We start from the raw sequence: 26,542 nt of genomic DNA, 5'->3' as shown, positions 1-26,542 counted from the left end.
ATAAAAAGTAAAGAATTAGAATAATAATATTTGTGACAACTAAATTCAATGTGAATATATTAGTGAAAATAAGTATATAAATATTCGAGTTTATTTAGAATTTAAAATTTAAAATGAATCACAATACTCATATCAAAATTTCTTAATTACCATATATGTATATATAGGACCACAATCAATCGAATGGACTATATATAAATTTAAAAAATGATATATATGGGAATCCTTCAACAAAGGATACCCATATCACAAAAAGTCAGAGATTTAAAAACTAATGGGTACTCAGTGAAAATATAGGTAATGCCAAATATCTATATCCAATAATGTCACTCAAATGACCTTTTTGACTACTAGTTAAGGCATAATCCACTATGATGCTAAATTAAATATATAGCAAAGGTAAATGCAAACCCCTACGCTTAAAGAAGTAACCTATTTTTCTTACTCAATATTGAATTATACTTTTTAGATTTTAAATGTTGTCCAGTTACACTCCCTATTGAGGCCTTTAGGCCATAAGGTATTAAGCTCATTGATCCAAAAGGCTTCCCTTTTATTCAATAAGGCCTCTCTGTCACCACCTCTCCTAGGCATGTGTATATGTTCCAAAATTTGGAAGCGTAATTGGCTGATACTATGTCCTGCTTGTAGAAAATGCGCAGACACTGGAGCATCCTTGCCACATCTGATATTTGACTTGTGCTCAGATATCCTCTCACGTGCCTCTCTTGTCGATTGTCCAATGTATACCAATGAACATGGACACTTAATGGCATATATGATAAACTCTGTCCTACAAGTCAAATATTCTTTAATCCGGTATTTTCTACCTGTGTAGGGATGAAAAAATTCTCCTCCCTTAATCATAGAATTACAATTTATGCAAGAGAGGCAAGGATAGCAACCTGTGCGCCGCTTACCAGTGATAGTTTTCTGTTGATATTTGTGACTACCAACATCTGCTCTAACTAGTTGATCTTTAATATTTGGACTCCTTTTGTAAGCCGGCATTGGTGGTTCATGGAATGCATTAATGTCAGGATGGCATTTCTGTAAAATGTGCCAATACTTTCGTATAATTTTGTTCACCTGACTACTCCTAGTGCTATATTGTGTGACAAACAATAACCTATTGATCTTATCTTCCTTCCTATTCCTCTTATTTCCAATGGGTTCAGACTTTCCAATTCTTGAAATGATATTTTGCTTTTCTTTATTCACAAGTTCAAAAGGGTAACCTCTTTCTAAAAATTTGTTTGACATCTGTTCCAGTCTTTTCATTTTTAATTCAGTATCAGACACAATACGATCCACTCTTAATAATTGACTTTTTGGTATTGCTTTAAAAGTGGAAGGTGGATGAAAGCTGCCATACAGTAAAGTGTTGTTTTTGTCTGTGGGCTTTGAATAAATATCCGCTCTTAATCCATGTTCCACTTTGTAAATGCATGTGTCTAAGAATTGAATAGACTGTTCACTCCATGTCAAACAAAATTTAATGCCATTAACAGACTTATTGAGATCATCAATAAATAGGAGTAGGGATCCAATGTCGCCATACCATATGCCAAACACATCGTCAATGAACCTCCACCATGTGGCACCAAATTTCTTAAATAATGTATGTTCATAGACAAAAATCTCTTCAAAATTGTTCATAAAAATGTTGGCATATGTTGGGGCGACATTGGATCCCATAGCAGTACCCTTCTTTTGAAAGAAAAACTCATCCTTAAAAAGAAAATAATTCATATAGAGGATAACCTCTAATAATTCTAAAAAGAATTGTATCTGAGATAAACTGAATCTATTATCATTTTTCAAAACCTTGGCAACTGATTCTATCCCACTTGTATGTTTAATCGATGTGTATAAACTAGACACATCAAGTGTAAACAGAATAACCTTAGTATTTTCCAAATCTAGTTGTTCAATCTTTTTTAAAAAATCATATGTATCTTGGATATAAGATGTAGATTTAATCACATATGGTTGTAAAATCTTGTCCAAGAAGATAGAAATATTGGTAAAAATAGATCCAGATCCTGCCACTATTGGTCTGCCAGGTGGTTTTAACTCATTCTTATGAATCTTTGGCAGACAATAGATGACCGGTCTCACTGGATGTTTAACATGTAAAAAATCATACAAATCTTTAGAGATCAATCCAATGTTTTTAGCTTTACCTAGAATACTGGTAATCTCTTTTTGAATCTTATGCGTGGGGTCATAACCAATCCTGACGTATACAGAGGTATCACTAAGTTGTTGCTCAATTTCAGATATATACGCCACCTGGCTCATCACTACTAGGGCACCACCCTTGTCAGCTGCCTTAATAGCCAATTCCTTTCTCTGTTTCAAGCACTTTAAGGATGCTGAGTCATTTTTATATTCCATCAAACGTTTTTGGAACATAATATCAGGTATCTGGAATAATTGCTCAACATCCCTAAGTACTAGCTCAAAGAATGTATTGGCTCCATTATCAGTTATGACCGGATTAAAATTGCTATTTTTCTTAAGACCCACTGTATGGCAAGTAAGCATCTCATTGCTCTTAAAAGGGGTTACCACATTATCAGTTTTACCTTTTTTGTCAAAAAACAATTTCAGTTTAATCCTGCGAAAAAAAAGCATGTAATTCATGTTTCAATTGGAATAAATTCCCTTTGTTAATAGGGCAATATGATAGCCCTTTGTTAAGGAGAGTGACTTCTTCATTAGTTAGGTTAACCCCTGAGATGTTATGAACAATATTAACCTCTTTAGGGTAAGCATCAGCCCGACTATCATTACTAATGTCACTTACATATTTACTCTTAGTTGTTAAATTATCAACATTTAAATCTTTGTCAAAATCAAAGTCCATTGCATTATTAGAAATATAAAAGTCATTTACCAAGAGTCCGCTTATGTCAAGGGGAGGAACATCAACTGAATTATGCGATAGCAATCCGGCACTCACAGTGCTTCGTGTCATACTCAGTTGTGACTCCGGCCTCTGCCCCGGCTGTTCCACCGGGTTTGCTTGGCTTTCTTCGCTCCAGGATTGGGCGGCTGTACGCTTCCGGTGTTTCCTGCCACCCCTCCGGTGTCTGCATCTGAATCCTCTGTGAAAAAACAAGCTGACGATTCCGACTCGCTCTGAGTATCACCTGGTGCTCTACGTTTCTCACGTCTCTGACGCTGGAATCTCGGCTTGGGGGGTCCGCCTCCATCTGCTCTCTGGGACCACCGGTAGATGTTTCCTTGAGCATAGTCCTGCTCATCACGCATGAATTTGGTACGTTTACCCTCCTCCAAGATTTTTTTATATTCATTTACAGACTTCGTGATCTTGTCCAGTAATGCTTTATATTCTTCAAGGGGTATGCTCTGTTGTAATTCTTGTTTCGCCTTTTCTACTTCCCCTTTGTATCTTGTTATTTCCTTCTGTGCATACTCGACAGTCCAGGTGATTATATCAAACGAGCATTTGTTTAAGATGCTCTCAAATCTTTCACAATATTCAGGCTTGTCTGCAAACAGAGTTGGACGTGTAGACATACGCAGACCTCTAGGTATCCGCTTGACTTTGAAATACTCAGACAAAGTAACAGCATGTAATTGTAGGACCATATGCTTCACGCTATCCTTCTCCAAACGTTTGCTGGATCTCTCTTTAGGGGCAACATTCAGAAAGTCACTAGATCCCATAACTGAGGAGAATATCACCTGTGCATCTTCTGCTGAGTACCCAAAAGTGTTAGGACCCTTCATAGTGTTTGTATTTTCAAAAGCCATAGTGGTGCAGGTAATCCAATGGTCAGGTATATACTTCAAATGAATAAAGATGGATACAGCACCCACTACTCACTAGTGCACGGAGAGGGCTGACCAAGCCCAAACAATTCAAGTAAAAGAAGGCAGCCTCCAGCAGTGAGCAAAGTGACTTTTATTTTTAAACACAGGTCAAATACAGCAACGTTTCGGGCTAACAATAAGCCCTTTCTCAAGCCTGACATAAATTGAACAAAACACCATTTAAATAGCCATATTGGCGCCAAACAATTGTGAAAAAATTGCACATATATCGCCCTCTAGTGGTGGACTTGAATATTGCATGTCAAAAATACATTTCTTACAATTACAAAGATACAAATGTGTTACAAAATATTTTACATTGTATATATTGCACAAATTCAATAACCAACTTCCTAAATAAAGTGCCAAGTGATCCTATAAAAAATACAAAATAAAAAGTAAAGAATTAGAATAATAATATTTGTGACAACTAAATTCAATGTGAATATATTAGTGAAAATAAGTATATAAATATTCGAGTTTATTTAGAATTTAATACCCCAGAGAAACATCGAACTAAAAACCCTTCAGCTATCAATTAATAAAGTGGCATCGACTACCTTATCGGCTACTTGGCGAGAGGTGCATCTTAGGCTCCTTCACAGGGCCTATTTCACCCCGGAGAAAGGCCTCAGAGTGCATAATCAACAATTCAATAAATGCCCTAAATGCTCTTATCCTGCAGCAGACCTGATACATATGTTCTGGCATTGCCCCAAAATTAGAAGGTTTTGGAACAAGCTAGAATACTGGCTTAAAACTGCTTTGAAAACCGAGACACTTACTCTATCACTATACCAAATCATATTCTGCTTAAATATAGAAAGTAGCTATCAGAGTAATGAAAAACTAGTAAATCTCTCTATCCTAGCCTCTAGACACTTGATTTGCAAAAAATGGAAAATGAGAACACTGCCGACGATTACCGAAGTCAAGAATTATCTAAAAAAACAACGTGTACAAGAACAAAAAGATACAAATATTGATAAGGAATCGGATATAAGGAATTTCTTTAATAAATGGGCAGCTTTCATAAAAACATTCCATGAAAGGGAAATTGATTACTTGATTTTTCTATTTAAAAATTCAGAAATAGTTCTTCTTAGCATTTGGTAATTGGGGAGGGGGGGTAGAGAGTAACAAATATTTTCTTGGTTCTCCTTTCTTTTTCTTTTTCTTTTTTTTTTTTTCTTTTTTTTCTTTTCTTTTTTTCCCCTGTTAGCTATGTAGTATTGCTACGTGTTGTGTGGTGTATCCATGTGGTCTGTCTTATTCAGTGGTTGCTGTTGTCCTACTCTTGGTTTGGACCTCGATTACTGACTCAATTAATATTTAGATCTAGATAAGGATCAAATTGTGACAACAGAACGATCAGGGAAAATCCAAGAGTACATACAAAAGACACCCCGCAGAGAGACCTCAAAGTTTTTAGATATTGCGTATAGACTCTAGTTTGACCCTGTCATATAGGTTGGTAGAAATTATTAATGTGCGCAAATATATGATGTCAATTACACAATTTATTTATTTGGTTTCTCTTTTTTTTTTTTTTTTTTTTCTGTATGTGACGTCATGAAGGTCATGACGATTGAGGAAATTGTTTAAAAAAAAAAAAAAAAAACCCCAGCAGAGTATACAATTTAATTTTGTGAAATGTTGATAACATTGATAAACCTGTGTCTTTGATTTTATGTTATCTCTTTTTTGTTTTTATGGGCCCTGCGTGGCACAAGATATGTTTTTTTCTTTTTTCTTCCTTCTGTATGCATTACAAATAAAAGTTTTAAAAAAAAAATTGTATGTTCTACATAAATCATGAAAGAAACATTTTGGATTTCATGTCCCTTTAAAGGGACAGTCTACTTAAAAACTTTTATTGTTTAAAAAGATAGATAATCCCTTTATTACCCATTCTTCAGTTTTGCATAACCAACACAGTTATAATAATATATGTTTTACCTCTGTGATTACCTTGTATCTTTACAGACTGCCTCCTTATCTCAGTGCTTTTGACAGACATGCAGTTTAGCCAATCAGTGCAGACTCCTAAATAACTCCACAGGAGTGAGCACAATGTTTATCTATATGACACACATGAACCAGTACTGTTTAACTGTGAAAAACTTTCAAAATGCTCTGAGCTAAGAGGCGGTTTTCAACGGTTTAGAAATCAGTTTGAGCCTACCTAGGTTTAGCTTTTCAAAAAGAATATCAAGGGAACAAAGCAAATTTGATGATAAAAGTAAATTGGAAAGCTGTTTAAAATTGCATGCCCTATCTGAATCATGAAAGTTTAATTTGAACTAGACTGTTTCTTTAAGTTATTACAATCCATTATAAGAAATTACATCTGGGTTTGTAAAACTGCACTAATTAGTAAACAATATAGCAACAACAGCTAGTGAAACACAAGAAAACAGACAACAGACTAAGGGCCTGAAAATGATCAGATCAGACATCGTTTTTCATGCCAACTCTCAGAGGGGCTGCCCTGGTGGAATTATCTTAAAAAAGGGAAAGTTCCTGTGATTGGCGAGATGTCTCCTATAGAAAGTAATGGAGCTCACTGGAAAAGGAAACTTTGCAGGTAAGAGCGAAGTTAGCAGTGAGCAGGGGACACATTTTAAAAATTAAATCCTGCATCAAAAACAAATAACATTGTGCGCTATGTGCATGTAACATCTTACACATACATACATACATACATCTATTTTTGTATGCATGTACTTTTCTATTAGGATATTCAGTATTTTGAGTGTCTTCAAAAGCTCGCCACTTTTTAGTTTGTAATAAAAATCTGCTAGACCTGCAGTGCAGAAATTTTTAGATAATCACCCTTGGATTTAAGAGACAATTTCATACATGTCCCATGATGTGTGGATCAAGCTGAAGCACACAGCGGTGCAGTGCCAGTGCGGCTGTGCAATAATATGTTACTGAGTGTCAAAGTAACATTTGCGCCAGTTGCCAAAGAAGTCACAGAGCTACTGGTCTACAGTTTCTCATTGTGTGCGGTAATGGTGGGCAGGGCTAAGGGAACTGGTGGCGTAACAACGGCACCGATCATGTCACAATAAATAAAAATTTTGAGCAAACTAAGAGCCACAGTGACGCACTCTGTGTGTGCCATAATGGTGGTTGGGTCTAAGGTAACTGGCGGCCCATCAGGCATTTGCCCAGTATGCCCTATGGTCAGTCCGGGCCTGCTTGAAATAAACACAAATCAAATAAGGGTGTTTTCAGCGCTTCTAGTTTTGTATATTTACATAATGGGCCCCATTTATCAAGCTTCAAAAGCAGCTTTAGGGCCCCAGCATTTTAAGCTTGCCTGAAATGCTAGTTAAATAGCAGGGGTCTTAAGTTCACTGCTACTTAATCTCTCTAACTTAACCTCTCCTCCTTAACCAAAAATGTGGTGGAGTGAAATCATCCCGATCTAATATGGATGACTGAAAGCTCCTACTTGTGACCAAATGGCCCCAGCGAGCAGGGGGCGGCATTGCTCCTAAGCATATGTCCATGCTTTTCAACAAAAGATACCAAGAGAAAGAAGAAAATTGATAATAGAATTCAATTATAACGTATTTTAAAATCACATGCTCTGTCTCAATGAAAAAAGTTTTGGGTTTCGTATCCCTTTAAAGGGACATGAAATACAAAATTAAATCTTTACAAATCTCGAATCTTTCCTTGGTAGCTTTTGTTTAAAAGCATACCTAGGTAGGCTCAGGAGCAACAATGCACTGCTGGGAACTAGCTGTTCATTGGTGGCTTTAAACATTTGTCTCTTGTCATTTGTTTACCAGATGTATTTATCTAGGTCCCAGAAGTGCATTGCTGCTGAATTTAGCTGCATGTTTAACCCATTTGCAGAGTTTAAACACATATTTCAATGTCAAGAGTGATTGTGATGCGCAGATCACTTACAGTAAGCACATAAAGGGCACATGAAACCCAAAAATATTCTTTCATGAGTCAGATAAAACATACAATTTTAAACAACTTTCTAATTTGCTTCTATTATCTATTTTGTTTATTTCTCTTGGTATCCATTGTTGAAAAGCATACCTAGATAGGCTCGGGAGCTGCACATATATGCCTCTTGTGATTGGCTTACCGATGTGTTTATCTTGCTCCCAGTACTGCATTGCTGCACTTTTAACAAATAATACAAACATAATGAGGAAAAATTGATAAAAAAAAAAGCAAATTAGAAAGTTGTTTACAAATTTATGCTCTATTTGAATAGTGAGAGAAAAATTTGGGTTTCGTGTCCCTTTTATAAAAGAGTCCTTCTGTATATGTAACCATAACATTAACCATAATTCAGTTGGAACTGAAAGAGCATTCACCAATCAGTCTACAACACAGCAGTATTATATATAAGTAAAAGCAGACCCTACTTTTTAAATTACTCCATGACTAGAGGGAAAGATAACAAGATCTAATTTTCATAATAATAACTAAAAAAACTGAATATAATAACAATAAAATGAAATTGGCAGCCAACGGGGGTATAACTTATTAAAAAAAAAGCATTTACTATTAAAATGCAAGAAAAGACTGATAAAATCAACAACAGCATCATAATGATTATTAGTTAGAGAGGCATAACGTTGCTGATATATAGTACCAAGAAGGTTTATGGAGTTCCTAAAACTTAATACTCAAGGGTGAAAACATTATAAAGTGGAGAGACTATTGATATGGATGGAGGCACAAATAAACTATAAATAAAAATAAATAAAAAGAGAGAAGCGCTCAACCTGGGAACAAACAATAGCATAATAGCTTGTTCTATGGCTAGTTACCACCCAAGAAGCAGCCTCTTTTTGCTCAACATGTGCCTTTCACAGAGAAGAACTTTCCTGAAGCATATCAGTCTGACCTGACTTAACAGTGCAGTCCAGCCCCGAAATACCAGGCAATCCCTCTCTGAACGAGAGAAACAGCAAAACCCCAGACATACGTTTCGGCCTAGTGTGGGCCTCGTCAGTGAGGTGCAGCCATATCCCTCTAAGCACACTGAGCAACGGGTCCACGTCCGGATTCCCGCATCACACTTAGCCTTCAGTAAAAATGTTCCAAGTGGTGGCCTTTCAGTCAATACCTAATGGCAGTCATGTGCTTTATAAACCCACAATTTGTGGGTTTATAACTATAGAGAAATTCTGACCCTCAAACGTACCCAGTTGTAAGTCTCCGATAACATGAGAGCAACACGGCCCAGTGGTTGTTTCCCCATGCATCAAAACAGCTTTTTCCCATTGTAAGTAAGCACTCTCATTTACACAGCATGAGAGAAATAGCTGCATAATCATGCACTGCACAACAACATTGCCCGATTCAGGAAAAAAGGCAGACCGTATTCCAAGTTTAAGTCCACAGGCTCCTGGAATTCTTACACTAGCCTAGATGGAACAGTAAATCTGTTTTTCAAGGTCATCCAGCATGCCTGGGGCACAGTCAGTGTCTCAGATGGCGCTATTTGTGTGGTCAGCGCACTAACTTTCTCCTGGTTTGCATTTAATTCAGGATAAATGTCCAACTATAGGGTCTCGAGTCTCTATATGAAGAAACCTCATGTTTTTTTTTGCAGCAAGTATATGCTTTGAGGAACCCATCATTGAAATGTTTGGAGGTATGTGCCCTATGTGGAGTACTCAGTACAGCAACCTGCACTTCTTTACAGAGGGCTGAACAGGATGACAATAAAACCTCCACCCAAGGCAGGAGTGCTGTGATCACTTCCTTAAGATTAGAATAGGATTTGTAAAATATGCCATCTTGGATTTCAGTAAAATGTTCTCTGTGCCTCTGTTGGGGGAAGAGTAGATGTGCACTCTACAGCTATTTACAGTTGTGGCAATGGTCCTCACTGGTCTGGGTAGCTATACTACCATGGATGTAAGCTGGGGCTTGGTCAAAATAGCTTGACATTCATAGTAGTAAAGGGCTTTATTGCAGAGCTCAAACTACCTGCTGCTATCAAGTTGCCCGCCTACCAAAAGTCACCTAAACAAATATTTATACGGAATCAATAGTGTAATGATAAAATGTTCTAAGAACCCAAAAAGTATTTTATCCACTTTCAATTCCCTTATCAGCCCACCCTCACCTCCTATTACCATGTCTTCAACAAAACAGACTCCATCTGAAATGAAATAAGCTCTCACCAAACTAGCAATCTTTATCCCCTACAACCATTGACAAATATTCATAACCCACATATCCTTAAACTTTAGATCCTTCTACCATGTTACAGAGGTTGTGGTATACAGTATTTCCATCTTGCTAATTGTCCCCTTGATCCTATTCCCTCACAATTACTAACATCTCACTCATCCCTATTATTCTCACACATATAATTAATCTCTCCCTCAACTGTGGAATATTTCCCTCATCCCTTAAACATGCACTAGCCATGCGATTGTCAGACCTTCTCTCAGTCCAGCATCCCTGTCCAACTACTGCTCTATTTCCCTACTCCCCTTGACTAAAAACGTTTGGGAAGTCTAGTGTATAACTTTCTGTCACATATACTTATATCAAACTCCATTCTTTACCCTTTGCAATCTAGAATGTGTTCCCAACACTACACTGAAACTAAGGTTACTAATGACCTACGTACCACAAAATCTTTCTGTCAATCTTTCTTGATCTCTTTGCAGCCTTTGAGACTGTTGAACAAACTCTCTTGCTCCAAACCCTCCAGTCCTTTGGCATTTGTGGCACAGCCACCTTGTGTTTTCTCCTCTATCTGCACTTTTAGGGCAAGATTACAAGTGGAGCGCTAACGGTTACGTGCAAGCGATAAGGGGTTTATCGTGGGTGTTTGTGCTCAACGGTTTTACCACTGGTATTACAAGTTGAAAGTTAACGCAATAGCTTGAGTGCAATCTCGATTTATGCTAGAATTATTACAACGTCGTCAGAGCTCTGGTTAACGGATTCTTAAAAAAAATATTTTGCACAAAACACATCAAAAATACATATTTATTTATGAATAAATAGAACATATTATTCTATGTGAAGAATGTTTGAATGTGAAATATTAATTTTCTTGTTCTGTTAGCACACATGAGACTATGCGATCGGTTTGCATGCAAATAAGGGTAGGGTTTTTTTTTCTACTTTTTTGCTCCACTGAATTCAAACTGAAAACGTGAACATTCATGCCATACATGCACGCTATATTCTAACTTAAACTTTTTGCACTCATCGGCTTAGCGCAAGAACGAAAAAAGTTTACTTCCTACTCATAATACGAACACAACCCGACAAGCGCAAAAAGCTTACTTCTAGTGCAGTTAATGCAGTTCCCCCAAAACCTTCATAACTACTGACAAAAACATCATTCAATGGTTAAATTCTAGACTATATATTATATAACTTATAAAAGAATATTTTTTAGTAACGGATAACCATTTGACGCATACATTTTCTGATTATTGACACAATATTTTAGATTGATTGATTATTTATTTTTATCCAAAATCTAAGCAAATGTAGTTAAAGGAACAATTAACATTCATAATTCAGATAGGGGATGCAATTTTAAACAACTTTTAAATTTACTATTATCGTCAAATTTGCTTTGTTCTCTTGGAATTCATTGTTTAAACCTAAACCTAGGTAGGCTCATATGCTAATTTCAAACCCCTTGAAGGCCGCCTCTTATCTGAGTGAATTTTGCCAGTTTTTCACAGCTAGACAGCGCTGGGTCATGTATGCCATATAGATAACATTGAGTTCACTCCTGTGGAGTTACTTAGTCTGTCAAAAGAATTGAGATAAGGGGGCAATCTGCAGAGGCTTAGATACAAGGTAATCACAGAGGTAAAAAGTGTATTAATATAATATAACTGTGTTGGTTATGCAAAACTGTGTAATGGGTAATAAAGGGATCATCTATTTTTAAACAATAACAATTCTGGAGTAGACTGTCCCTTTAATTATTATACTTGATGTGTATATTTTTATCCAAAATCAAAGAAAATGTAATTAATTATTATACTTGATTTATATATATATATACACTATATATATATTTTTTTTATTTTTTAAAAAATAAACAAAAGAAGCACTGCACTCTCTAAATAAATAAATCTAAAGGTACCCAATAAAAATATTAAATAATAATACTCTAAATATACAATGATATTAGAGATAAGAGAAATAAATCAAAAGTTATAAAATATAACAATTCACATTTACCTCATTTACCACATGAATATGAAAAATAATAAATAAAAGTCAATCTGTATTGTAAAACACTTGTTATGGTACCGTCTCCAGTAGATAAATAAAATAAATCAGGTTTCTGAAAACCCAAGGTTTCTCCAGAGATGTCCTTGTTTTTCAGCAAGTGTGGAAAATATTCCCGTTATATTCTGCAGCTGCTGCTGCTCCTCTTTAAGGTCAGTTCGAACCAATTAGCAACCAATTTTCAAGAATACAGGTAGCCCTCAGTTTACGCCGGGGTTAGGTTCCAGGAGGAATGGTTGTAAATTGAAACCATTGTAAATTGAAACCCAGTTTATAATGTAAGTCAATGGGAAGTGAGGGGGTTAGGTTGCAGGCCCCTCTCAAAATTGTCATAAGTAACACCTAATACATTATATTTAAAGCTTTGAAATGAAGACTTTAAATGCTAAACAGCATTATATACCTAATAATATAGATTGTGTCATCATCAAACTAAGTTTAATGAACAAAAACATTTGCTAACAGCACCTAATTAAATAATCACACAGCAGACTGCATCATCATCATCAAACTAAGTTTAATAAACAAAAACTTTTTTTACTTGCATTTTTCTGCAATCAGTTCTCTGCATTGTTAGCATGTTAGATAATATTGGGTCTGCACCTATTCTATGCATTTCAATCTGCAGTGATTAAGCAGTTAGGCACCCTCACCTCAAGCAGCTGGACAGGAAGATAATAGGGAAGTGCCTGCTAAAACTTGTTGTTCGATAGCTAATGCCTGCTCTGTGTACACAGATCAATTTCAGGCTGTTAAGTTGCATAACCTTGCTATAAAACAAGCGGATAGCACCACCTACTGGCTATTTTAATTAGTGCACTTTGCTTTCCAAAGCTTTTCAATAGCAGTCACATGACTGAAAAGAAAGGTTGCTATTCTGAAACGGCGCAAATTGAACCGGCGTAAACCGAGGGCCACCTGTACTCTTGAAAAAGTTCCTATGTAATGGAATGAAACGTATGTTGAGTTTTAACAGTTTTTAGACATAATCTCCTGTGAAGCTTTGTTAGCTAGCAGTGTGTTGCAGCAACAATATAGCTAAGGGGGATCTCTGTTTGCGCTTTCTCTCACCCCTTTCCATATATATTTATATATAAACACAGAAAGTATCAGCGCTAAACAGGATATCTCAAATACACCTCACTCAGTGTTTATACGTAAAACACTGTCCTGCTATATATTAAATATAATCACTTCTTTTATGGTTGGAGTAAAGATCCAGTATTCTCTTGCAGCCTTTTTCCAATGCAATACAGAGGCGACACCTAGGAAGTCTCAGCAGAATCTAGGGTGAATAAAAGAGGGGAATGGCGCACAGAAAATCCAGATCTGGGTGTAGTATGTCAAAATACCATAAACTTCAATCACACCAAATTTACACTCACTTGTTAAAACCTCAATCTGTATGAGGTAAGGAAATGGCATGGAGGCTATTCACAGCCCTGGAGTCTGTTTTTACTTTCGTTTCACTGTTGTATCCCACTTCAGTGTATTCGAAGGAAACGCTGTGTATACAACATCCAGAGGTTAGTCGGAGAACGCGGATATAATCAGAAGCTTTCGGATTCCGGTCTGTATTAACTAACTTGTTATTTTAACATGTTTAAAAGGGAACTTTGCAACTTACATATTGACATTTGGATACAAGTGAAATGGGTAGATATACCTTTACACACTGAGCTATTGCAGAGTATTTTCACACAGAGAAATACAAGCGTGAAACTTTGATTTGTGCTAATAGTGAATTACAAGTGTGAGACTTTGGTCTTTCAATATAAGGGGCAGTAGTCATAAAGGATCTCAATAAAACTTAAAGGGACATTAAACTCAAAAATTTTCTTTCACAATTCAGATAGAGGGTACAATTTTAAACAATTTTCCATATTACTTCTATTATCTAATTTGCTTCATTCTTCAGATATACTTTGTTGAAGAAATAGCAATGCACATGGGTGAGCCAGTCACACAAGACATCTATGTGCAGCTACCAATCAGCAGCTACTGAGCCTATCTAGATATGCTTTTCTGCAAATTATATCTAGAGAATGAAGCATATTAGATAATAGAAGTTAATAGAAAGTTGTTTTAAATTGCATGTTCTTTCTAAATCATGAAACAAAAAAATATGGGTTTCATGCCCCTTTAATGAGTAAATATTGAGAACTTTTAGCGATTCATTTTCTCTTATAACCCAGAGCACTTTAGTCAGAGAGAGAGGATATTCATACTTCTATTATTGGTATTTAATTTTTTATTGAGAGTTTTTAACATTAACTGTGATTTGAATCTATGAGATGTCTCATTTAGATTTTTAGTATCATATTGTATTTTTTATATATTCTGCAATTTTAAGATATCTGTGACTAATAAACTTATATGCTAATATATTGATGTTTTACTTGGGTAGACCTTTTAGCGCATTCTTTGTTTTTCATAGCAACTCCAGACAGATTGTAAAGCCCATAGGGAAAATTACTAAACAAATTTATTAACCCAACAAATAGAAAGTCTGGCATCCTCCTTGTGTGTATTTCAGTGTTGTTTGGTTAAATACATGCATTGTGTGGTTGTAGGTCAGGGACCCATGGAGAAAGAGACGTTTTTTTTTTTTTGTTTTTTTTTAATAGAACCAATAATACAAACTTCTGTCATTAATAGAAAAAAAGTCTACAGAGTACAGGGAAAGCACAGGCAACGCTGTCTTTTAAAGGGACATCACGGTCAAAATTTAAATGAACATAGATGAGTCGCATCTTTTAATAGAAACTTGTTTGCAATACTTTTATTGGCAAGAATGCTTTCAGTAGAAGTTATCACTGCTTTAGTGTTGTTATTCTTCTCTGCATGTGAAGCATAGCTAGATATTGTCAGTGCACCAGCATTTTAAATAATGCAGCTTCTCAGAGCACCAGTGGGGTTTGTAATCATGTCAGCAATGAACAAATTGAGTCATTACCAGATGGTACAAACTCCTTAGACTCTCTGAGCATGTGCTGTGTTTAAAATGTTGGTGTACGGTGCATACTTAAAGGGACATTAAACACTAAATACATGCTAGATATAATGATGCATTCAAAGAAAAGATTAGTCCATGACTAACATGTAGATGGTATTTTTTAAAGTTTCATTAGTTGTTTAAAAAGTGACAAAATAAGTGTAAAGTTTTAGTGTCTATAAAACACTGGGAGCTGCCATGTTGTAACTTGTGTTACCTTCTCTGCTGTGGCCAATAAGAGACAGTTATAAATAGTTCACTAGAGTGTGCAGCCAATGGTTGTGCTGAATTTAACTGTGTTCTGCACTTCCATTTCTAACAGGAACTGAAAAGCTCACAATTTCAGAATGGAATTACAGGCAAAGAGGACAAAATAAATAATGAAAGTATATTGCAGAGTTGTTTTATTATATACAATTTATCTTTTTATATTACCATCTCAAAGTGTTTAATGTCCCTTTTTAAATACACTTTTGAAACAGCTATAGATTTTATTAGTAGCATTTTTTGCTAACATATGTATATTACATAATTTCTTCTGTTTAATACTGAAATGCACCCATGTGGATTCCAATTTTGGCTGAAATGTCCCTTTACTATAAACTATTAGCCCAAAAAGAAGGTATCAAATATACATTTTTTTAATGTTGTGTCTTAGTAAGAAACACTGACATCTGGTGGTTTAACATATAATGGACAATAATGTGATTATTCATTGTAACAATTAAACCGTTGTAAATAAAACATCCAAAATGTTATAATGAAAATAATATAACAGCTCCAAATCTACACCATATATATATATATATATATATATATATATATATATATATATATATATATATATATATATATATATATATATATATATATATAAATAAGTATAATTTAGTAATAATTTACAGATGTGTTTTTCTAGCCATTATCATGTTAGTTAATCGGTCACATATACATAAAATATGTAAATATAAAGAAGTCCAAAATATTACTGCAGTACTTAAACTGAAAGATAATTTAAGGTTCTTCACAGACAATAATATAGTCATAAAAGTGACATAAGTAATCTTTTCCTTGGTATCTTATCTACATAATATGAATCCTATAACCTATCTACTAGTATTTGATTTAAAAAATAATAATAATAAAATAATAATCAGGTTTTATTAAACGTTTTAATTCTTGTCACATGAAATGCACTCTTTTATACAGCTATTTTGAGATGATATTTAAAATAAATAAAGTATAAATGTATAATTACGCAATAAATGTAATCCTCTTCCTTTATTGTACCAAAACCAAGTACAGACTCTTTATATAAATTAAACCTACACAGAGAGATGTATATATGTATTTGATTGATCTATAGTGCATGATCATTATGGGTTAAACAGGGCTGGGCTTAGAGTCCTAAGCTAGGATCGTGCAGCTGTAATAGTAAAGTACTCTGTGATTATTTCTTTCAGATGGAGCAAAAGCCATAACATCCTTTCTCTGCCCGTCAAGCATTATTTATTGTGTCATAATATTAAACTGCTTTATGGTAGTGCATCTGTACAGCTGATAAAGGCTATAAGGCTGGATGTACTGACAAGATGTTCCATGCTGAGTTTCACACTGGACTCATAATAATATGTTTCATCAACTCTGGTAAGTGCAATTTTTATACTTCATTGAAAGGGACACATTGTTAATTAAAATATAATTTATAAGTGAAAAAGGGTGACTTTATGGAATAAATTTAGGCAATACCAGATCTTGTATATGTGCTTATACACAGTTTTATTTCATAGATTGTAAAAGCTAAAACAGAGGAGGAATTCTAGATAGATAGATGATAGATAGATAGATTGATAGATAGATATGATGTGTATATTTTCTGTCTTTCTGTTTGCTGTCAGTCTGTTTCTATTACTTATGTAAGATATAGGAAAGTTGTAAATTAATCTTACAAAGATCTTGCATTTTTAAGCACTTGACTGTACTGATGTTAAAAGGATGGGGTAGTTATTGTTAATCTATTCCTAATTAGTTGCTAATGGATATATTAAATTAGCTTTAGGTGACATGACTAGCTGACAGCTTGTTTTACTACAAATTGTGTAGAACATACATATTGCATTCCATTAGACAAGGTTCTATGAGACATGTAGCAGGTAATTGCTAATATAATAAACAGATTATTTGTACATTATGTCCTCATTTAGAAACATAACCTGTTCTATACGTTTTTATGTTTGTTTTATTTTCGATCATTTCTGTGATTATTTAGATGCACACAAAAAGAACACACATTTATTTTAAATGTTTATTCTAGTACAAAAACTGTGTGATTTCATTAGATCATGTATTTGCAAATAAAACCTTTCACGTGCTTTGTATTTAACCTTAGCAGAGAGGTTTTCATTAAACATAAAGTGATGGTAATAAGCTTACTTCCATGCATGAGATGCTACAAAGTAGCATTGAAAAGGAATGGTTGATTTAACCCTTTATTAACATACAGAATGATACCATCTGTGCCATTTATTGTGCTGACAGCATTGCTGATTGGTAATTATGTTCCGTGGATATTGCAAGTCAAATGCAAAGCAATCAGTACCCATGTGTCTAAAGATGCCATATTTTTCTACTATTGATTTTCTTGTCTCTTTAGCACATATAGTCAAATGTGCACTCATGTGCCATTCCAAATAAGGACATAACCAATTAGTCCATCAAGAATAGGCATATGCACGTAATATGCTCCAATCATCTGCTTAATCTAATTTAGAGTAGCATGGGAGAGTTGTCAGATACAGCTGAACTTTTAAGGTGAATTTCATACATTGTAGGGTTAAAACACAGTACAAAAGGATTTTGTTTAAAAATAAAATACAGAAACATTATATTTTTACACTAGAATTCCGGTTTGACAGCAATGTGATTGTAAACTCTTCAAATTAGAACTTATACAGGTATCCCTCAATTTACACTGTGGGTTTCATTCTTGAATGAACTATATTAAAAAAAATAGAAAAATGAATCCAGTTATATAATGCAAGTCAATGGGAGGAGAATGAGTAACATTCCAGGCCTCCTCTCAAAATTGGCATCAATTATATATTACATTTTAAAAATGCTTCACCAATAACCCAATGGTTCATTTTGTTAATTAGGTAGTGGGCAGTCATTTTTTTCCTTTTCTGCATATAAGAAGGATATATTAAGCAGGATGTTGGTTCAGACATGCCCACAGACATATACTTCTATTAGCTTCATAAAAGTGCCAGCAAGCAAAAATATTTGTACCTGCTCTTTAATATGCATGATATCAATCTTTTATAGTTCACTGTACTGGAAATAAGTGAATGGCACATTACTCACTTGTACTGTACTGTAGACTCAGGGCTGGCAGACCCACTTAGTCCCATGGTTGAGCCTGCCTTGTGTACACTGGGTTACATTACAACACTGTAAATACAGGGGGCAAAATGTCTTCTGCAATTTTCTTCAAATCTTTGGATTTCAACTAAGCAGCCTCTGGAACAATTTCTTCAGCAGAAGTCACGTAATCACACAGCATCTGCGCTATTGTCAATAAAATTGAACAGGCACAAAACAAGGAATTTAATGTTAGGTATTTAGTTCTGAGCCATTATTACTTTGACTATTTTAAAAACATTAAAAAAAAGGAAACAGGGTGCCACTATAGTGAACTATCTATCGAGATTGCATATATCTGGCCTATACATATGTTGGTAGGTACTTTTTGATATCTTCAGTTATAATTGTATTTTTGTGCTCTTTGACTGAAAACCATTGTTCAGTACCCTGTAGTTTAATCAGTATACGCTCCGCACTTATACACATAGCTTAAAGGGATAGTAAAGTCCAAATTAAACTCTCATGATTCAGATAGGGCATGTCATTTTAAACAACTTTCTAATTTACTTTTATCATCAATTTTGCTTTGTTCTTTTATTATTCTTTGTGAAGACTAATACAAGGTAGGCTCATATGCTAATTTCTAAGCCCTTGAAGGCCGCCTCTAATTTTAATGCATTTGGCAGTTTTTCACAGCTAGAGGGCATTAGTTCATGTGTTTCATATAGATAACACTGTGATCACGCATGGGAAGTTAGTTAATTAAGGGTCAGCACTAATTGCCTGAAATGCAAGTCTGTCAAAAGATCTGAGATAAGGAGGCAGTCAACAGAAGCTTACATACAAGGTAATTACAGAGGTAAAAAGTAAATTTCTATAAAAGTGTTGGTTATGCAAACCTGTGGAATGGTAAATGAACGGATTATCTATCTTTTTAACCCTTTCCTGCTGGGGTTAAAGTGTCTACATCGGAACAACTGTTCCGATGTAGACAAATTGAAATCATGCAATCGTGCACACGATCGCGAGATTTCAATTATTGGATCGGGTCTGGGGGTGTCCCTATAACCCTAGGAACGCCCTCCAGACTGTGATCAAATCCAGGAAGTGCAGTAGGCTTCAGGACAGCCGTTGGCTGTGACGTTCTATTCCATCATAGCGGCTCTAAAGCCCAGTGTAATTATGACGGAATAGAACGGCATAAAGGTGTTAAAAGGTTAAACAATAACATTTTTGGTGTTTACTATCCCTTTAAGTCCTCCTAAGGAGCTGTTAAGCATTGCAGTTACTGGGCAGGACTCACCCAGTGCAGAGCCAATTAGAGGCAGCATACACAGTACTTTACCAATGTGCTTAACACATTTTGTAGAAACACATAATTTGCAAGAGACAAAAGTACTAAATTGCTATAATAAACTATAACATTTTATTTTTGCACTGGGATGTCAGTTTACATAGTAGATAAGGTTGAAAAAAAGACTGAAGTCCATCGAGTTCAACCTATACAAATCTAAAATACTTACAAAAAGCTCCAGTTAAGCTTAAATAACCCCATTAAAATGTGACCCATTTAATACTAGCAATCATATCCATGAATTTTGTTTGTATACAGAAACTTATCCAGACTATTTTTAAATGTATCTATGGTATTGGCATTCACTACCTCCTTTGGTAATGAGTTCCACAATTTTATTGCTCTCACAGTGAAAAAACGTTTCCGTTGCAGGAGATTAAATCTCCTTTCCTCCAACCTTAAATTATGACCTCTTGTCAGAAACAATTTTCTTGAAATAAACAGAGCTTCTAAAACCTAATACATGTCTGAGAAACTATAGACCATCTGAATATAACTAATATAAAATGTACTGGTATGCAAAGTATGTTAATAGCATTTCTTACAGAATGTTCTGCACATACAGAACAAAAAGAGATTCCCCATTATGGCACATTATATTGCTTCTAATAAACTACATTAGCCTGTGCTTTGATGCATTCATTTTTCTTTGTTCAGGTCACACAATCTGATTTCACCTCTTCCGTTGTCTCACCCCTGTGCACGTAACCTCACCTTCACCCTCTTCTGTACATAATTCATGTAATGACACCTTCTCCAGTCTATATAATCTATAAATCCAGGTTATTAAATTCCACTGAATTCCTGGTTTACTTGTTTTTCAGTCACCAGGGCTACTACAACGTTCCTTATTGTTCCTGTCTGACCATTAATTTTAGTAGAAGGAACAAAAAAATGTCTGTTACCCTCATATTTCAAGTTGCACAAAATAATGGTCTTCCATTCAGTGATGATGATTTCAATTACATGACTACACCTTCCCTATTTAATAACCTGAAACCTCATCTTTGCAAGGGGATCTCTTTATCAGTAGCTGACCTCTCAACAGAGGGCCCTGGTGCAATTTTTTTGTTGTTGGACCCCCCAAAGGTAACTCAGTAGTAAGTAATAGAAATAATATACCTTCTGCTTTGTATAATGATTTTCAGGCTAGACCTGCACTAATAAAAGGCTTGCCTGCATTAGGATTGTACACATTCTGTACATTTCTATGTATAGACAAGCTGCTATGGCCCTCCCCCTCCAGAACTTGGGCCCTGGTGCCACTGCACCGCTGCACAAATGGTAGTTCCGCCCCTGTTTTTTATGTAACTGTTAATAATTTTATTTTCTTACATTCCTCTTATACCTGTAATGTATAGGAAAGCGGATATTATCGCGATGCATACAACTACTTATTATATTAGATTTTGGGGTAGAAATCTTGAAGGAGATTTCCATATAACATTTTCCTATAAAAAGTCCATGATGACATAGTTATCAAATTAGCCACATTTGGGTGCAAAGAATCTGATGGACCTGGACTGCTGCCCGTTAGACAAACCAGATGATTGCCAATTGTACCAGGCTGATGTATTTAAATCTCACCACTGGATCTTAATTGTAGGGCTGGTGGACCAGCTATTGTGCAAGGCAGGTCTCTCTTTTTCTGCCTGACTATCAGGAGCAGCAATTATTTTTCTCTTATAATTCTTGCCCATATGGGCCCCTTGTGCGCTTATGCAGAGACAAAAAGGCATGGATATGGCAATTAAAGGGACAGTGTATCCTACATTTTTATTCCTTTTAATTTGTTTCCAATGATCTATTTTACCTTCTGGAGTGTATTAAATTGTTTACTAATAGCCCCCTTTAACTTTATTTTGGTATTGGAAATAGCTGCCCATGGTATCCCTACTTATACTGAAAGTTTCTATACTTAAGTATTAGCTACAAAAAGGCCATGTAAACATGATCAGCAGTAGAAATAACACTCCCAGTGGAATGTAGGAGAGATATGTAATAAAATGTTAAGACTTCACCATTTTGAATGAGTTCACATCTTCCTCTAATTTGCAGATGAAACCAGGACCTATGTAGGGGGAAGAGGGACAGTGGGACAGAGTATCAAAACCAGGACTATATTAATAAATGAGTTTATCACTAAAATATTGCATGCATAGCAGCCATGCCTTTATATATTAGCGATTACACAGTTATGGAACTGTGCAGAGGCTTTGTATGACCGTGTGTATTTTTGATGATTGCTTTAGGTGATGCATTCACAGCATCACAGCTAAAAAAAGACTCAGGTTTCTTTGTAAAATATGATTGAACATTGCTAATAACATGAAACCCAAAATGTTTCTTTCATGATTCAGGTAATGCAATTTTAAGTAAATTTCCAATTTACTTCTATTATCTGATTTGCTTCATTCTCTTATTGTTCTTTGTTGAAGATGCATCAGTGCACGACTAGGAGCTATCTGAACACATCACGTGAGCCAATAACATGAGGCATATATATGCAACCACCAAACAGTAGCTCCTGAGCCTACATAAGGTATCTTTTTTTCATCAAAGGATATCAAGAGAACAAAACTAATTAAATAACAGAATAAATTGGAAAGTTGTTTAAAATCATGTTTTATCTGAATCCTGAAAGAAAAAACAAATGTGTTTCATTAAAGGGGCATTAAAGTACCAATAAATACAATTGAATTTCATAATCGACATATACATGATAAACAGACAATGCAATATAAATTACCTTGAATTTCATATGTAGAAAACAATAAGAGCACTGAGTCTCTTTAGGGGGCGCTAGACCATAAAGACTAACAATATATATATATATATATATATATATATATCAATATGAGCATGGAGAAATACTATGTATCAGAAATCACTGTATAAACAAGGCAATAATTATAATAGAAATAATCATAATAATAAAATATAATGAAATAAAAGAAAAAAACAAATCACAAAAAGAAAATTCTAAAGATGTCAGACTTATCTATAGAGTCTTGTTAGCAGATAAGAAATAAGAGTATTGGATGGTTTGTACTTGTGGTAATTGGTAAATACTATATCAGTATTTGGAGTCTTGTCCCCTTTGCCTCCTTTTTGGGGTTCCTTTAGGGATGCACAATTCAGATGCAGATCCTCTCTTACTTCACAAAAAAAGTGATGAGAATCCAAGATGAACAAAGCAGAGGGCGCTTCATGTGCATATAAGCAGACAAATGGACACTTATTATATTGATCATGCAGGGTACTCACAATATGTGGCAGCACTCTGTTGTGCTGATAGGCGTGTTCTGTAGACTCTCAGTGCTCCAGCTCACTGCACAGAGGTGATCGGCTCACTCCAACGGTCAATTAGTCAGGATATAACAGACCAGAAGCGTGTGTGTTAGAAATATCCAAAATGGGTTTTAATGCTAAACTTGCATTCAGATTAAAACAGTGGTTTAAAATAGGGGATTGAAACATTCTTTCAGAGCCCCAATAAAATGCAACGCGTTTCTCCGCCGGCACAGTGGTTTCCTCAGGCATAAAAAAATACAGGTATGTCACATAACAGATATTTTTGGCTTTTTAAACCATAAAAAAACAATCAAGTATCACAATTACAAATCACACACCTGTAATCAGGTATCCTCAAAGGGACCTGCTGCAACTACGTGTTCTCAAATCTAATTGGGTCTGAAACACACACACCTACCTATCTCTAATTGGTCTGCAGAAGTGTTCATCTAATGTGTTACTGATCTCCCATTATTTCTATTAATCTTTGTATAAAGTGTATAATTTTTATAGGGTAATATATCTTAGTACAATATGATGACAGTGAAGAAATCCAGAACATATATTATCGTCATATGTTTAGTTCTATCTTAAACCGCTAATGCTGGGTTGGATCTTACCTTTAGTTATTAAAATGGATGTGCAATGTTCTCATTTCTGTCAATCAAAGGTTACTCAACCATAACATGATCAAATGTTTGGCATCACGATGTATGCCCACTTAGCTAAAGAAGCGCAACAAAAAATGAATGAATAATGTAACTCCGCCCTCCACCATCGACAGTAGAACATATTTTGTCAATAAATCCTTCTTTGAATCGTGTAGTGGCTTGTTGTATATTGTGCTACTAAGCTTCAGATCTTGTCTACTATTGGTTCAAAGTGCAGCTTGACTACATCAATCATTGGGCTAAAACGAGCCATGTGACAGGACTCATAACTCCACATAGGGTATTTTTATGTGTGTGTCATATGACACAATTCATTCAAAACTCAATACATTTCATATATGATTATTCAATAATATGTGTATCTGTAAAATATAATGCGATTGACTTTATCAGCCATATCATTATTATGTACATGGTGAATTTGTCTACTATACTAACATATACTAACAGATACAATCGATCCTTGATCTGCTCAGAGCAGCCAATATTGTGACCATTCAAGGTGCTGCAAGGAGACACGCCCCACAGATGTTATTTTTAATGATATTAGTTGTTTAAATATCTTTTAAAAAAGGTAATATTTTAGTGTACATATGATAAAGGAATGTAAGCCACCATGTTGTAACCTAGATTTCCTTCTCTGCTGAGGCCAATCAGGGACAGTTATAATTGTTGTGGGTAAGGCAGGCAGAGTCAGGGAATGCCCTGGATGAAGAAACCCAGACCAACAAAGATTCCAGCACCTAGGAGGAGTTCAGGTGTGCAGGCTGTTAAGGTCTATACCTGGACCCTATGCAGTAATGTCCAAAAGAAAGTTACAGCAGCACCACCAATAAGAATATGAATTTATTTAGCCAAAAGTACAAATGGATGAAGAAACCCAATACAGATACTGCAGACAAGAAAGCAGGCCGAGCACTCAATCCATGACCACTCTGCAGGATCAGAAATAGATGGTCTGAAATTTGCAACTAATGACTATAGCAGTGTTAAAGGGACAGTAAAGTCATAATTAGATATTTATTATTTAGACAGAGCATACAATTTTAAATAACTTTCCAATTTACTAATAATAATAATATTATTTAATTTGCTTCCTTCTCTATTTATCCTTAACTGAAAAGTTCAGCTAGGTAAGCTCAGGAGCAGTGACGAACCTTGGTTTTAGCTGCTGATTGGTGGCTGCATATATATATACTGATTGTCATTGGCTCACCCATGTGTTCAGTTAGCAACCAGTAGTGCATTGCTGCTCCTTCAACAAATGATACCAAGAGAAAGAAGCAAATTTGATAATAGAAGTAAACTGGAAATGTGTTTAAAATTGTGTGTTCTATCTAAATCATGAAAGAAAATGAATTGGAAAGCTCACAATTAATATCACTAAATATTGAAACTTTGTTATAATTTTGTTTAAGTACTATATATATAATTAAACTACAATCTCAAATTGTTTAATGTCCATCTAAAGAAAACAAGACATATATTTAAATAGGTCTGTACATAGAGACCTACTTATCAAGCCGTCAACTTACTTGCTTTCGACGGCACCAATACACTCGCCTGACATCGCCTAACATCACAGCTGCGGTCCTGAATACGCTCTCCATATTTATATAAAAAGCTGTCAAAAAGCCATGCACCAAGTACGGGGCGATGAGCAGCGGACTGTTGTTAACTAAACAGTCATCGATTTCGCTGCTATTCGGCTTTTTCACAGCTTTAGGTATACCCTGTCACTAAACACTGCAACTATACTAAACTGTTTAAACCCTATCCTGCTGCTCCCCGACACCGCCGCAACTAAATAAAGTTATTAACCCCTATCTCACCACTCCCGGAGCCCACCGCAACTCTAATAAATGTATTAACCCCTATCCCGTCGCTCCCGGAGCCTGCCGCAACTAAATAAAGTTATTAAACCCTATCCCGCTGCTCCCCGACACCGCCGCAACTCTAATAAACCTATTAACCCCTATTCCGCCGCTCCCGGACACCGCTGCAACTAACTAAATGTATTAACCCCTAAACCTCTGGCCTCCCACATAACTACCACTTACTAAACCTATTAACCCCTAAACTGCCAGCCCCCCACATCGCCATAAACTAAATTAACCTATTAACCCCTAAACCTAACAACCCGCTAATTTTATATTAAATATTAACTCATCCCTATCTTATAATAAATTAAAACTTACCTTTAGATGGCATCTCTTAGATTCTGATTGGCTGATAGAATTCTATCAGCCAATCAGCATTAAGGTTGAAAAAATCCTATTGGCTGTTGCAATCAGCCAATAGGATTGAGCTCGCATTCTATTGGCTGATTGGAATAGCCAATAGAATGCGAGCTCAATCCTATTGGCTGATTGCAACAGCCAAAAGGATTTTTTCAACCTTAATTCCGATTGGCTGATAGAATTCTATCAGCCAATCGGAATCTAAGGGACGCCATCTTGGATGACGTCATTTAAAGGAACCTTCATTCGGAAGAAGATGTCGTAAGAAGAGGATGCTCCGCATCAGATGTCTTGAAGATGGAGTCGCTCCACGCCGGATGGATGAAGATAGAAGATACCGTCTGGATGAAGACTTCTGTGGGTTCGTTGAGGATGGATGTCGGATCTTCGGGGGTTAGTGTTAGGCTTTTTTAAGCTTTTATTGGGTGGGTTTTAATTTTAGATTAGGGTTTGGGCTTTTGAAAAAGAGCTAAATGCCCTTTTAAGGGCAATGCCCATATAAATGCCCATT

The 26,542-nt window shown here is 35.5% G+C and overlaps 1 protein-coding gene across 1 annotated transcript in view; it reads left to right on the top strand.

Annotated features, from left to right (window-relative positions):
- The first annotated feature begins 16,599 nt into the window (after nt 1-16,599).
- Nucleotides 16,600-26,542, top strand: part of LOC128648086 (neuronal acetylcholine receptor subunit beta-3-like) — a 71,808-nt gene continuing 61,865 nt past the window's right edge. Inside the window, exon 1 of the mRNA XM_053700754.1 lies at nt 16,600-16,756. Within this exon, the coding sequence (XP_053556729.1) occupies nt 16,702-16,756 (55 nt within the window). The 5' untranslated portion in view covers nt 16,600-16,701. The remainder of the gene's footprint in view (nt 16,757-26,542) is intronic.

Source organism: Bombina bombina, chromosome 2, assembly GCF_027579735.1.
Source record: "Bombina bombina isolate aBomBom1 chromosome 2, aBomBom1.pri, whole genome shotgun sequence".
Classification (NCBI taxonomy): domain Eukaryota; kingdom Metazoa; phylum Chordata; class Amphibia; order Anura; family Bombinatoridae; genus Bombina; species Bombina bombina.
The sequence above is the reverse complement of the archived record's forward strand: the minus strand, read 5'-3'. Positions and strand labels throughout refer to the sequence as shown.